The sequence below is a fragment of the Diadema antillarum genome, unplaced genomic scaffold (genome assembly GCF_040938485.1).
Source record: "Diadema antillarum isolate AM-2024a unplaced genomic scaffold, OU_Dant_1.0 seq00000694_RagTag, whole genome shotgun sequence".
NCBI classification, from domain to species: domain Eukaryota; kingdom Metazoa; phylum Echinodermata; class Echinoidea; order Diadematoida; family Diadematidae; genus Diadema; species Diadema antillarum.
In genome coordinates, this window is record NW_027271599.1 from 542,392 (window position 1) to 556,538 (window position 14,147).

The 14,147-nt window shown below is 40.2% G+C and overlaps 1 protein-coding gene across 1 annotated transcript; it reads left to right on the forward strand.

Moving 5' to 3' along the window:
- The first annotated feature begins 4,826 nt into the window (after positions 1-4,826).
- Positions 4,827-12,837, forward strand: LOC139737530 (FAD-dependent oxidoreductase domain-containing protein 1-like). Its single transcript, XM_071648202.1, has 8 exons — positions 4,827-4,962; positions 5,622-5,732; positions 6,721-6,839; positions 7,923-8,017; positions 8,764-8,948; positions 10,346-10,642; positions 11,322-11,423; positions 12,464-12,837. Exons 1-8 carry the CDS (start codon positions 4,882-4,884, stop codon positions 12,716-12,718), a joined length of 1,245 nt encoding a protein of 414 aa, XP_071504303.1. The 5' UTR covers positions 4,827-4,881; the 3' UTR covers positions 12,719-12,837.
- The last annotated feature ends 1,310 nt before the right edge of the window (positions 12,838-14,147 follow it).

Here is a 14,147-nt window from a genome sequence, read left to right on the forward strand (position 1 = left end):
CATAATCAGCTCCATAACTTACCTAACCATCCTGGATCAAACAATGCACTGCGAAAGCTATGAAAGCTGTTGTTGCGACCTCTGCAAAAACTCTCGCAAAGTATCGCGGAATCTCGTCAGTCTCAAGGGCACAAACTGCGTAAACGTGATTCTGAATAAAATTGTCGTTCGTGCCTCATTATCGCACACGCTGCGGACTGACTGTACTGTTTGTAGCTCCATGATGGAACATACAAATTTGTAGTATATACGTGTACATACATGTACTGACTGGCAGTGATTGTCTAGAGAATTTAGGGTTCATGGGTCAAAGGTCAAGGGCAACACTTTATATTTTACTATTTCCCTCATATTTATGCAATGCCAGCAGGATTACATGTATTATTTTTTTTTGACACTTGGTGTATGCAGAGACTCCAATCCGAAGCACCTTCTGATCTGGAGATTCTCCCGCCTGAAACCCGTAGGAAACGGGAGACTCCAAGTTTATGTGTGCGAAACGCGAAGTTCCTAGGGTTATAGATGCTCTCTGGTGCTATCTAAGGCTTATTTTTGCAACATACGATAGCAATAAGTAAGAAATCCTTTCCAACGGGAGACATTGAGCCAGGGCGGGAGAAATTAAATCTCAAACGGGAGAACGGGAGATTTTGCAAAAATGGGTTTTCGGCGGGAGAGTTGGAGTCTCTGTGTATGCATGTATAACTTAATAGAGATTCTCTGGAAACTTTCTCTTTTTTTTCTTTTTTTTTTTGCCTCAAAAAAGGTCAAAAGGTCAAAGATCAAGGGAAAGGGCTGAACTAACTTTTTTCCTCCGTATCTCGGAAGTGGCTCAAGTTATCTTGAAACTTACTACATATTTACATGTATGCATGTTCTACCTGACAGCGATTGTCCTATGAATTTTAGGGTCAAAGGCCAGATGAAATGGTAACAATGTACGTTTCAATACAAAAATTGCATTTTTTCTCCATACCTTGAAAATTACTCATGCATAAACTTATGAATGGGTCAAAGTCAAGTTAAAGTCCTTAAATCCCCAAATACATGCTCTCCTATTCATCCAATTAAACCTAGGTCAAGGAAGGTGAACATTCAACACATTTGTGACAAAGTTGTCATTTCAATATTTTGCCAATTTTTTGAAAATGTAATCACACAATTTCCAAATGTACTGTATACCTATTAGGAGAATCATGCATTATGGCGGAGGCATACCAGTCGCCTTAGCGACATGGCGGAGGCATACCAGTCGCCTTAGCGACATTTCTAGTTTTTTTGCCATTTAGTATACCAGGATGTGATATCTCTTGGATTCAGTAACTGACTATGCATGTTTCTGCATACTGTATCTAGCAACATTTTGCAGCTTGATTGCAGTACAATATCTGTACTGATTTATGTTTGTGTGTCTTGTTCTCTGCATACTTCATAATTGCTGCCTAAAGTACTGAAAGGGACAGTGAACTGCTGCTAGCTCAGTCCATTGTGAATGAGGAAAGATGCATACTTCAATAAAAATGCTGTGTTTTGTGTCTTTTGTGAATTGCTTTTTTTTAAAAAGGCATTCAGCAATACAGCAAAAGGGGGAATACTGTATACGGTACGCCAAATATTTCATGAGATTTTTATTTTTGCGAATTTCGTGAGTCAGGTGCTATTCGCAAAATTAAAGACAATATAAAGACGAAAATATTGACTCTGATCAAGCTATGAATGTGACGTACGTGTATTTCTCCATTCGGTACAGGACTCCATGATCGCGAATATAACCAATTGCAAAATTGTTGGGAAGTTCTGATTCGCAATAATTTAGACTCCCAAAATAGATGCCGTATACAGTATTATGGCCCAAAGCCATACAGCTCCAGTATTGTAAATGGAGATGCTGTTCTGAGCATGAGCTGCACTGCACCGTATGTTTGATCCGCCAACAGGAGTTAGCCCTCATGTGAGAACCAAAACAAATAGGGGCAATGTTTGCCATTCGCTTCAGTGAATCTACACAAAAAGGGGAGGGGGGGGGGGCGTGGTGGGGTTTGGCTGCTCCAATTTGTTTTTCTTCTTTTGTCATTGGAATACTTAATTTAAAGATGGCAGATAAAACCCTACAAATGTACAGAGCAGAATAAGTACCAGGATCCAGGGGCCATCTTTGATAGATCAGACTGTTTGCTGCGAAGGAGAAAAGTAGTTTTGCCGTCACTATACTGTGTGTCTGTCTGAGTTGTAGTTAAACCGCCAGAGAGAGGATATGTTGACACCGCAATGTTTTTCCACAATCTAAAATGAGGAATTTCTTATAATGAGCAGGGTGCTAACCCGGTGAAATGGTCCACCCGACATACCCTACACCAGAAAATGTGAGAATGATGCTGACCCCTCGTGGTTCACCCCAGGTGACCCAATAGTCAGCAAACTGTATCAACCACATTGTGTCATACTACTACGAAGATCGTACAACTGTGTATATGTAAAATTTTGCTATTTAAACCTGGTGCCAAAGTTGCCAACTTGCAGTGCTCCTGACAAGAGCAATGGTCATGGAATATACAGTATGTCCCACAAAAAATTACAACGGGACCCCTCGCAATGATATCTTTAAAAATAGTGAATCAATCTAAATACAAATTCAGGGTATGAAACTATAACTCATTGCCCACATCTTACAGAAAACCCCATTCGATTTGCTTCAGTGGTCAAAGAGAAATGAGGAATTTTGTAGAGGATGTGGGAAATCTCTTTTGTCCAAGTTCTGTCTATTATTCACGCACTAGAGTATTGAATTGCTAAAATTGGAAAAATTAGATTCATGACATGCTTTGCAACAATCTACATTTCTCTGTGACCGCTTAACCAAATTGAATGAGGTTTTCTGCGAAATAGAGCTAAGATGTTATATTTCAAGGCCCTGAAGTAGCACTTAGACAGGTCGATCATTTTGGATGTTATCAATTCGAAAATCTGATTGTAATTTTTGAGGGACATACTGCAGTATGTCCCACAAAAATTACAATCAGATTTTTGCATTGATAACGTCCAATATGATTATTTTTTTTTTCAATGCTATTTCAGGGTCTTAAAATATAACATCTTAGCTCTATTTTGCAGAAATGCCCATTCGATTTGGTGAAGCGGTCACAGAGAAATGGGGATTGTAGTAAAGCATGTCACGAGTCTGATTCTTCCAAGTTTAGCACTTCGATGATTTTGGGTGTGAACAATAGACAGAACTTGGACAAAAGAGATTCCCGACATCCTCTACAAAATTCCTCATTTCTCTTTGACCACTGAAGCAAATCGAATGGGGTTTTCTGTAAGATGTGGGCAATGAGTTATAGTTTCATACCCAGAATTTGTATTTAGATTGATTCACTATTTTTAAAGGTATCATTGCGAGGGGTCCCGTTGTAATTTTTTTGTGGGACATACTGTATATTCCATTGCTCTTGTCAGGAGCACTGCAAGTTGGCAACTTTGGCACCAGGTTAAATAGCAAAATTTTACATATACACAGTTGTACGATCTTCGTAGTAGTATGACACAATGTGGTTGATACAGTTTGCTGTTTGCTGACATACGGTATATAATCATCTGATGGGTAATGCAGACCTGTGCAATTATTCTTTCCTGTCACCATGATGTAGATCCCTTCTCAACAAAAATGGTACACCTTTCTATTTCTTGGTTTCTCATTGTTCTCTTTCTAAGCCGGGCACTTTGAACCCATACTCTTCTATTTGCCAAGTGGGCTGCAAGCACATTGCATAAATTGTAGCCCATATTTTTGTTAGAAGTTTTGTTAAAAGTCAAATTGCTGAGGTAATCAGTGGTTGTGACAAATTCAGTTGGTCTGTCGTGGAACCGATTTTTTTTTTTTTAAAATACCAAAACTGTTTCGTAGGTTGAGACTCTCACTATGGCATCATATTGTTGTATTTCTTGTTACTGTATTGCAGTTGTGAATAATATAAAAATGGGTGCTTCTATCACAGAATGATTCATTCTTGTAATGCAACATACACAGTGTGTGTGATCCCCACCAGATTTGTTTCAGCAACTAGATTTTCTCTTTTTTTTTCCGGGGGGGGGGGGGGGGGGGGGGGGGGGGGGGTGGGGGTTGGGGGAGGGTGGGGGGGGGGGGGGGTTGGGGTGAGAGGGGGAATGGGGTCAGGACCGGGTAGCAAATAGAGCTAAATAAAGTAGGCGTGGGATAAAAGTCTGTCAGGTTTGTGAGTAGGTACTGCTCTTTGTGCCCTTCTGAATAGGTAGTACTGCAGTGATATGAAGAGACACATTTATTTCTCCTCAAACACGAATATAAAAAAAAAAAGAAGCAGTAATCAAAGTATTATGAGCAGATTGCAGGTATTTGTCTACTGCAACGATCAGATTTTTTTTTCTTTCTTTTTTTCTTTCTTTTTTTAAGGGCTGAATGAACTTCAATTCACTCAGTCGTTTTGTTTAGGGGATCTTCCTTTTCACTTCAACTATTTTATTTTTTCCTACAGGTGTGTCAGCAGCATTACCAGACATAGTCACATGACTGACAGGCTTAGGAAGGTACTGACTGCGACCGTTACAATTGATGCTTCTTAGTGTGTGATCTCTTTGAAGTACTTTTGTAGTAAAGGAGGAAGGGAGAGAAAGGAGGACCATTTATCTGTTGAAGGAGGCTAAACTTCCATCCAAGACAAAATGACCACCAGGAGAGTCGGCCAGTTTCTGGGACAGCACGTTCGCCAGATGAGCTATGTCAATCGCATCATCAAGGACGTCAAGGCGCGCGACCCGACAAAGTGGACGGACTACGGCGATGGACTGTACAACGCAAATCGTCCCCCGAAACATGCCGACATAGTCGTGATCGGTGGGGGTGCGATGGGTTCCAGTACGGCATACTTCCTGAGACGACAGGCGGAGGCTGGTGTCAGCGTTCTTGTGGTCGAAAGAGATCCAGCAGTAAGTCCATTAAAGCTAGCTTTGAGACAGAACCACTTTCAAACTGTTTAACATTCTGGTTTTACAAGACTGAACAGTAATATGATGCAAAAAAAAAAATACATCTTATTCTTGTTGACTTTTCATATGAAAAAGGGGGACTTTGTGAAGATTTGTGTTCAGTTTGATAGGAGACTTGTGAAGTGATGACAGTGTAAGTGTAAATTTGTCAATACTATCACTCATTCATACATACATGGGAAACCTGAACCATTGTCTGTGTTATTTTATTATCAGTTTTAATACCCCACTTTAACATGATATGGAAATGCATGTTAAAAACTATCTTTCGAAATTAGCTTGTCAATTTAGATTGATTACTGCATGTGTGGAATTTTGTAATTGTGAGCAGAATTTCAGGCACAGTTCATCAAGAGGTGTATACATTCAACAGTTATGAGTTGTTTATATTGATGAATCTAGCAATAACCTCTAGAACTAGTCTTCAAGCCATTATGCAAAAGTGTACACGTCAAATTCGGGTTGACACATTCAATGTTTCATCAGATTGAAAATTACTTCGTGAAGTGCCGGCATAAATGTAGTCACATCATTTAGGATTAAATGGTTACATGTATTTTATGAACAAGATGTTTTGTGTCATCCCTGTCCGTGTGCAGTATACCCGAGCCTCAAGTGTCCTGTCTTGCGGTGGAATCCGTCAGCAGTTCTCCGTACCAGAGAACATTCTCATGTCAATGTACAGCGCTCACTTCCTGCGTAATCTCAAGGTGAGGCATGGACTCTTTAAAGTTAACTTCAATTCAAAATTATTTTACATCTCTTAAAAAAATGACTGACATAATTATTGCACACAAGCAAGGGGCAAAGGCAAACAAACAAACAAAATACCAGTAATACAACCCAATGTCAAAATGTAGTGGCTGTGGGGGACTAGCAAAAGCCCTTGACCAGTATAAGTAAGTCCTTGTGTCATCTACATTATATAAACATTTAAAGATTACATTAATTTCAGACTTACAACATATACTAGTGCACATTCCCAACATGTGATTCCAAGTTTGACCTGACTACAGTTCTATATCGATTGGTTGTTTGGTGTTACATTGCTGTCAATTTATTTGAGGGGGCCCCTAGGAGAGGACATTTTGACCTCACATCTGTTCATAGTGTTTGTTTTTCTTGTACAAATAACTATAAAAGAGCCATAAATTATCCTTCTTGAGGTGGAGTACAACACTAGGACAAGGTTGGTGTACATGCCATCAGTCATTTCCTAATGATTCCAGATTTCTTACACACTCCAATCAAAGGGAGTAGAAATGAGTCTATTTTAAGATTTCCCATCTCTCTCAGGTGTTTGTTGATTAATGTCGGAAGTGTCATCAATATTTGATCTAACCTGTTTTATGGATAACATGAGACAAGGCAATCTTTAGAGGTAATGTTGGACTAAATGTAAGGAAGGATGTGTAGCAGCTATCAGCGCTTAATCCTGAAGTTTTCTCCAGAATCATTGTTTTAGAGTCCTATATATATTTTCCCCAGTATTTAGGAGTCAAAATTCAATTCGTCATTTGTTTTTGTTTTTTTTTTTGTAAAGAAGAGTCTGTTTCACGTAAGCAAATTGTATACTTTTGTACACCCCCCTCCCCAAATACTAGGGAACATTTGTTTAAAACTATTTCTGACCTACATTGTATGAGCTTGTAAATAAAATGGTGCATTTCATATCCTGTTTCCCTCACCCGCGGTCAGCAAAATCTGTGTGTGGACGATGCGGATCCGCCCGACATTCAGTTCAACCCCCAGGGCTACCTGTGCCTGGCGTCGGAGAAGGGGGCAGACATCATGAGGGACAATTACAAGACACAGTGGTAAATAGCGCCCTCTCTTGTGTATGCTGGTGTGACAGTGCTTGTCCACATTCATAGTGCTTACCATTAATTCTCACTGTATTTATGGATACACACAACCGTGGCCTATAGTGGCAATACAAAGAGATTATGTGGCAGTTGCTTGTGTATTTTGACTCTTTGTGTTTTGAAAGCATATTTTGCTTTGAGAGGCCCTGAAAAAAGTAGGTCCCTCCCCTGTGAGGCATTCATTGTGGGTTTTCCAAGGCTAAGTAAATTGTCGGTAAATCTTGTTCACAGTGCACCTTAGATATAATGTTCACAAACTCCAGTGGATTATTGTCTGGCAGTCTGTTGTTGTTTTTATTGAATGGGCTTTGTCATTTGTTTTTTTTGACTGAAGACTGAACACCAATAAACAAGAAAAACAAACAAACAAACATGGAATCATGTGCTTTGTGCCGAGGAGTTGTGCTCAATAAGTTGATTTCATTTCTTCCTTTTATCCCCTGCACTGCCATGTTATGTATAGCAAATGATAGAAGCAGTCTACTTTGGGCGGCCATTATTACAGATTTTACCCAGTCAGTCCTTGAGGCACCTGGGCTTGTCAGCTGGTGCTGTACCTCAAGGTTGATGCACCCCCCCCCCCCATTCCTTTGGCTGTGTTTGTTACTGCCTGTTACTCAAAGATTACAGCACCAGCTATCAGAAAAAAAAATGAAGAAGAATAAATAGCAAGCATGTAAAAATATTACCCTTGAATTATTTTTACTGCAATTTGAGTCATTTTGGCTGATCATGACTACTGGCATTTTCATTCATGTCACTGGAAGGCCTGTTAGAAGAAACCCCCTGTCTTGTGGGTGATTAACACAGGAATTAAAAAGCAACAAGAACAACACACCAACACACAACCAACGAATGCTATGGTTACACTTTCTTACCCCCCCCCCCCCCCCCCCCCCCCTCCAGTAGAGGTCAATATATTTTAGGGACAGCCTTGTCTATTCTTGTGTATAATTGAAGTATAGAACTCTTTTTAGCACAATAACCAACTCCCCCCTGTTTTTTTTGTTTTTTTTATTTGCTTTGAACTTTCAGTGAGCTGGGGGCAAAGATTGAGCTCCTTACCGCCAAGAAACTCCAGGAACGATTTCCATGGATGAACACTGAAGATGTGGAGTTGGGTGCATATGGTATGTTATTATACCTCTTTGCATACTAGCTTGTTTTACTTGATCTCTGCTTTCATGTAACCTTCAGAGTGAAAATGATTTACTACCTTTTTTTTTTCCCTGGTGACTTTGACTGATCGAGTTGAAACCAAAACAAATTAATACTTTTTAGGAGTTCTCTGATTCACAAATATATAGCTCATGGTAGTTTAACGTCGCTAGGGGGACAAGACCTTGTATCTACAAAATGTCAGCTGTTCGGGAGAGCACAAAAACATAGCAGCCAAAGCACTATATCAAATGGTTTAGCCTTTCCTCTGACATGCCTTGGTGGCTTCATTTTTGGGCTTAGACAGCTAGGATGTGGACAGACCATCACTTAAGCGATAATCTGACCATTAATCTGAAAAAGTCATTTGCACCAAAGTTTCAGATACAGGTCTTGTCACCCCAGCGACGATAAAGCATGGTGTGTCATGTTCCTTCAAATCCTTTTGGAGAGCAGAATGACTCATTTAGTGTCAAATGGATGTTAAACGGGAACAATGATTCTAAAAACAATGTTTTTTCGTTATTGTTGTTGCCATAGCAGATGAAAAAATAGTAGTGCTACGAATTACATGTGTGAAAAATGTTAGCTGCTGGGTCAAATTGACACCAGAAGAAAAAGTTTGGTATGTGGAACGTACCCCACAGCCCAGACACAGAACAAGAAAGATTTACCTTGCACAGTGACAGGAACTCTTCCCCCTCCCTCAATTTCCTAGGTCTGGAAAACGAGGGCTGGTTTGACCCGTACCTCCTGACCAAGGCCTTCAAACACAAGGCGGAGTCACTCGGGGCTCGTTACTGTCACGGGGAGGTGGTGGGCTTCGAGTGCTCCCAGACTAGTCCCGGCTTGTCCGCCGCTGAATTGTCTGCCGGTGAAGGAAAGCGCATCAAATCAGTCAAGGTTAGTATGGACATGGTGCCACACTTGCTGTCAAAGTAGGAATCTGCTGACATTTTTTTTTTTAATTTGGTGGATATTTCTTCATGAATCAAGCTTTCTGCTCTGTTGTATCTTAGATTATATTTTCTCCTGTATTTGATGACAAAAAACTGGGTAGGTGGCATCAAACATTTCATATTGCTTTTATGCACCTATTCTAGATCCATCCCCAAGCATTGCTTCATTGGGAGAATCTCCTGCCTGGACCACTGGGAAAGTGGCGACTCTGTGAGATTGCCTGAAAATGTGCATTGTATGCATAGTGCACATCATGAGCTTGAAGCACAATGTCCCTTGCAATTAGGTCCAGGACCCGCTTCAGGCCCTGAAAGCTCTAGGGTTATAAATGATCTCTGGTGCTATCCTTTAATAGCCTTATTCTTGAACAAAGTACAAAACTAAAGTTGAGCAGGAGAAAGGTACATTTTAACCCTAATCAGGCTGGGGGGGGGGGGGGCGGAATCCGCCCCCCCTCAACATTTCGCGCAATATCTTCGCAACGCGATAAGCTCCCACCGCGATGTTTCATGACTTTTTTCTTTCAAGTATCGCGCAACTTTTGAGACCAAAATTGTTGCGCCCGCGCGTACCGTTTTGACGCGACGCCCGTTCGAAAAAAATTTGTCAACCCCAAAATTGCTCCAAAACGTGATTTTGTGTACAAATCCAATGCAAATTGTGTTTTTTCAATTAATTCACATAAAAATTCATATCTTCATTTAGAATGGCCGAAATTAATTTATTTTAGCATAAGAATGCTTCGAAAAATGTCTGCGACAAATTTTGGCCAAAAAACAAAGAAATACATAAGAAATTCAAAAAAACAATAAAATACATAAGAAATTAATTTCGATACAGATTTTTTTTTATCCTATGTCTCAGAAGAATGATACAAGAAACATTTTAAAAAAGAAATTAGCTTAATTAGAGCATTAATAAGTGATTTAGAGCCCAAAACTGATTTTATGCATAAGTTACAATAATTAATTAATATAAAATATAAGAAAAATTTTTCGGAGAAAGCAACCATACATTTTGATAGAATACGTCGCGGGCGTCGCCTGTGCCGATTTTCGGCGCGATCGCGCGTTCCATAGGCGAGATCTGAAGGGGGGCGGAATCCGCCCCCCCCAGATATAGCATAGCCAAAAAAGCCCAGCCTGATTAGGGTTAAGCAGGAGAAAATGCATCTTAAGCGGTAGACACACAGAGTGGGAGAAATTCAAACTCCAGTGGGAGAGCGGGGGATCTTGAGAAAGTGGCCTCAAAGCAGGAGATCTCCAACCAAGAGTGGGAGAGTTTGAGTCTGTGCTAGTCTTAAGTTATTGAAGGCAGAACATTATCTTCTCTTTAAAAAGGTGAGGATGCCTAACAGTCCAGAAATCATAGACGTGGACTGTGCCATGGCGGTGATATGTGCAGGGGCATGGTCTGGGCAGCTGGCCAGCATGCTGGACATCGGCCGTGGGACGCAGAAGCAGCTGCTGGACGTCCCTCTTCCCGTGGAGCCGCGCAAGCGCTACGTCTATGTCTGCCACTGCCCCACCGGGCCGGGACTGGACGCACCCATGGTCATCAACCAGGAAGGGTCGTACTTCCGGCGGGAGGGCCTTGGGGGGAACTACATCATGGGATCAGGCCCAAGAACGGACGAGGTGTGTAGTCTACGAAAACAGATGTGTGAAATAGAGGAGACCAATGCACAGTTGACAGCTGACATGTCTTCACAATATTATATTTGTTTGAATTTCTTTGTAAAAAATAACACTTTACTTAAACAAAAACTTGTGTTTTCTCTTTTTTCCCCCCACATTAAAACAATAGAAAGTGATTTTGGCCCTCAGAATGTTTTTACCATCCATCACTATGTTTTCAAAAACTGCACAGGTTGGGAGATCTGCTCGTATTGTGATAGTGTTGATTGTGATAGTTTTGACTGTGTTTGTGCTGAAACCCTTCTTAAAAGAGAGCAGACAGTGCAGAGAGGGGCTGCGCAAAATGTGAGTTTTATGTTTTCAGTTATAAATTGATTGAGTAGTTTGCTCCACTGCTGTATGCATGGCATGGCTTTGTTCGATGATTTTATGAATTTGCATTATTTGTGCAATGTGTATGGAGATGGAAGAAAGGATGATGATTCCATCTTGAAGCTTTCATACCAAAGCAACGTCTTGGTTGTCGATGCAGCAACAGTAAGTTGTATTCATAGTGTTCACAGTCATTATCCAGAGACTGGGGAGCTGCATGTGTGGTGAAAGGTTCAACTAAGCATGCTATGAGCTGTACATGAGTATATGATTATACTGACTTTAAATGTCAACTTCTTTGTTGTAGGAGGAACCAAAGACAACTGACATGAATGTCGATTACGACTTCTTTGATGAGGTTGTCTGGCCATCGATATCAAAGACTGTTCCAGCGTTCGAGTGTCTGAAGGTGAGGATTAGTAGTGCAGGTTTGTAGCGACATTTAGCACAGTCAACCTCGCCTAAGTCAAATCTATTTGGACTGAAGAAATAGCTTCGACATAGAGAAAATTTGACTTGCGAGGGGATTAAAATCAATGGAATAAAAAGAGAAAAAGACTTCGAAAGACTTTCGACTTCGGCAATTATTTGACTTATGTAAGGTCAATTTTAGATAAGCAAGGTTGACTGTATCTTCAAATGATGGTTCTATTTGATTTTCCCACAACAGAGACATTTTGTTTCTCTACTTCATTACTAACAAGATAGAAAAACTACAACAATGCGTGGATTGACATCTCTAATCGATAATGTTTGTCATGCTGTGAAAGCGCAAATATCCAGACTTCTGTTAGGCCACAATTTTTAGAGGCTGTTGCCTCATGCCTGGTGTTTTTCATGCTGTGAAAGCGCAAATATCCAGACTTCTGTTAGGCCACAGTTTTTAGCGGCTGTTGCCTCATGCCTGGTGTGAGGCTGACTGAAAGCTATGCAGTCATATTGAACATCTGTCAATGTAAAATCATTCTCCCAGTGCCACTTCATTCATTTCAGCCAGCAACATTAACCCATCGGCTCTTAGATAATGTATTTTTGTAGTTTGGTACTGTATCTTTTTACTAGAATTTTCATTATTCATTGTTATTATTTTTTTTTTTGACAAAGCACAGTTGAATAAATTTCATGATTTGTGCCCTCATACATAAGTTTCGTTCCTTGTTACAGACTTTCTAGAAGTCCCTCTAATGCAAATTTATAACCGATTCTTAAGTGGGCAACACATATATATTCCTCGTTTTTTCTTTGAACTCATTTGTTGATATAGTTTGTTCTGGTAAGATTTTTTACTACAGTCAAATTTTGGCTCGCCCTCCACACTTTTGAAAATCGCTTCCTTCAAAGGTCACAAGCTTCTTGAATGTTCATCAACTATATCTTTTAAGTGGGGGTTAGAGAGATATGTATCTTCTCTTGTTGATTTTTTTTTTTTTTTTGCTGTTGTTTTTGTAGTTGAAGAGTGCCTGGGCTGGTTTCTATGACTACAACACTGTGGACCAGAATGCCATCATAGGCTTCCATCCGGCCTACCCAAACCTTCTGATGGCCACCGGCTTCTCAGGCCACGGCATTCAGCAGTCACCAGCAGTGGGCCAGGCGATCAGCGACCTCGTCTTCGAGGGGAAGTTCGTTGAGATTGACCTCACCCGCATGGGCTTTGACCGCTTAGTGAAGAGGATGCCCATCAGGGAGCAGTGCATCATATGAGGAGGATGGGGAAGGGGGGAGTCCCCTTGCTTGATGGACTTGCATCAGGACAAGAACCTCCAGAACAGGACCATACCAAGGGACATGTGTTTTGTTGAAAGGGGCACACGATGTGCTGTTACTAACTTATAATAGACATTGTGGCCGTTGTGTGTTTGCTGATATTACATCGGAGACTGTGCACTTCAACACTCGGCGGTGCCTGTGACCTTTTGACCAAAGAGAGGGTGAAAGATGGTAAAAGGTCAGCGTTCTGCGAGGATCACTGGTCAACTGTCCACTCCAATTGATCAATCATTTTCGTCCTATGCCTTTTACCTAAGCCATACGTGCCACTTGGTGTGTGATGGGACGAAAAATTTGCATATATGTAACCCTGGAAAGTTCCCTCATTTATTATCTTTAGGATCCTACCAAAGGCATCTTTTTTAAATGAATTGTACAACATTATTTTGCATTCTGATGGATCTTTGCTACAAGGACATTTCTGCAAGCCTAGTGTATCCATTTTCATTCATCTTTGTATTCACAGACAAAGAGGGAATAATTTTACCGATGATCATGGAAAAATCTAGTCGAATCATTTTTTAACAGATAGAAATTCTTTGGTTGCGGTCTTATTTATAAACCTGATACCAGTGAACAGGTTTGGGATGTGTTCGTAATTTGTGAACTAGCACCGTATCCATCGATTCACAGTATAATTGCATTCTGTAGTGTACAAACTATTGATTTTTAGCATATTTGTGTAATCTATAATGTTTCAAATGTGAAGTTATTTTACATTTGTTGGTCTTTCTGTCTTCCACAATATACACTACTCAAAAAAAGTTAAGGACCACTTTTTAATGTGTGTATACAATTTTCAAACCGGGTGTTGTATTTCTAGAAATACCCGAATATGGCTGTCTTGAATCTCCTCAAACACCCTGTAACAATTTCACACATGGGTGGTTTCAGTTGTTGCATGATGTCTCTCGCATTATTGCATATCCTGAAAAGTGGGCCCATTGTGAAGTGGTACAAATGTGTACAAATGTGTACGTTTTAAAAAGTGGTCCTTAACTTTTTTTGAGTAGTATATATACAGGTAGGTGTATAACATATGTTTAAGATTATAACCCTGTATAGTGCATATGCAGCTAAATGTGTATTCCCCTGTATTATCATGTCTTGTTTTTGATCTTGTATGTATTCGCTTTGAATACAAAATTGAACACGTGCACTGACATTTTTCTGTCTTTGTTCTTTTAAGTTTAAGCTGTTGCTGAAGTAAGTGCAATTAACCTAAAACTGGAATAAATACACATTAAAGAGAGCAAATAAGTGAGAATAATCATGCTGAGACGAGACAGCTTTTGCAGACAACCAGTTATGTTATGCCAGTATCTTGCATTGTCTGTCTTCTCATTACCCTGTATTGCTTGTT

What these genes read in the sequence shown, in the direction of transcription:
- LOC139737530 (XM_071648202.1), top strand. Translation starts at nt 4,882, where the DNA reads ATGGGTTCCAGTACGGCATACTTCCTGAGACGACAGGCGGAGGCTGGT. An exon ending in GACAATTACAAGACACAGTG is followed by an intron (nt 6,840 to 7,922) that starts GTAAATAGCGCC and finishes TTGAACTTTCAG; the next exon opens with TGAGCTGGGGGCAAAGATTG. An exon ending in TGTGGAGTTGGGTGCATATG is followed by an intron (nt 8,018 to 8,763) that starts GTATGTTATTAT and finishes TCAATTTCCTAG; the next exon opens with GTCTGGAAAACGAGGGCTGG.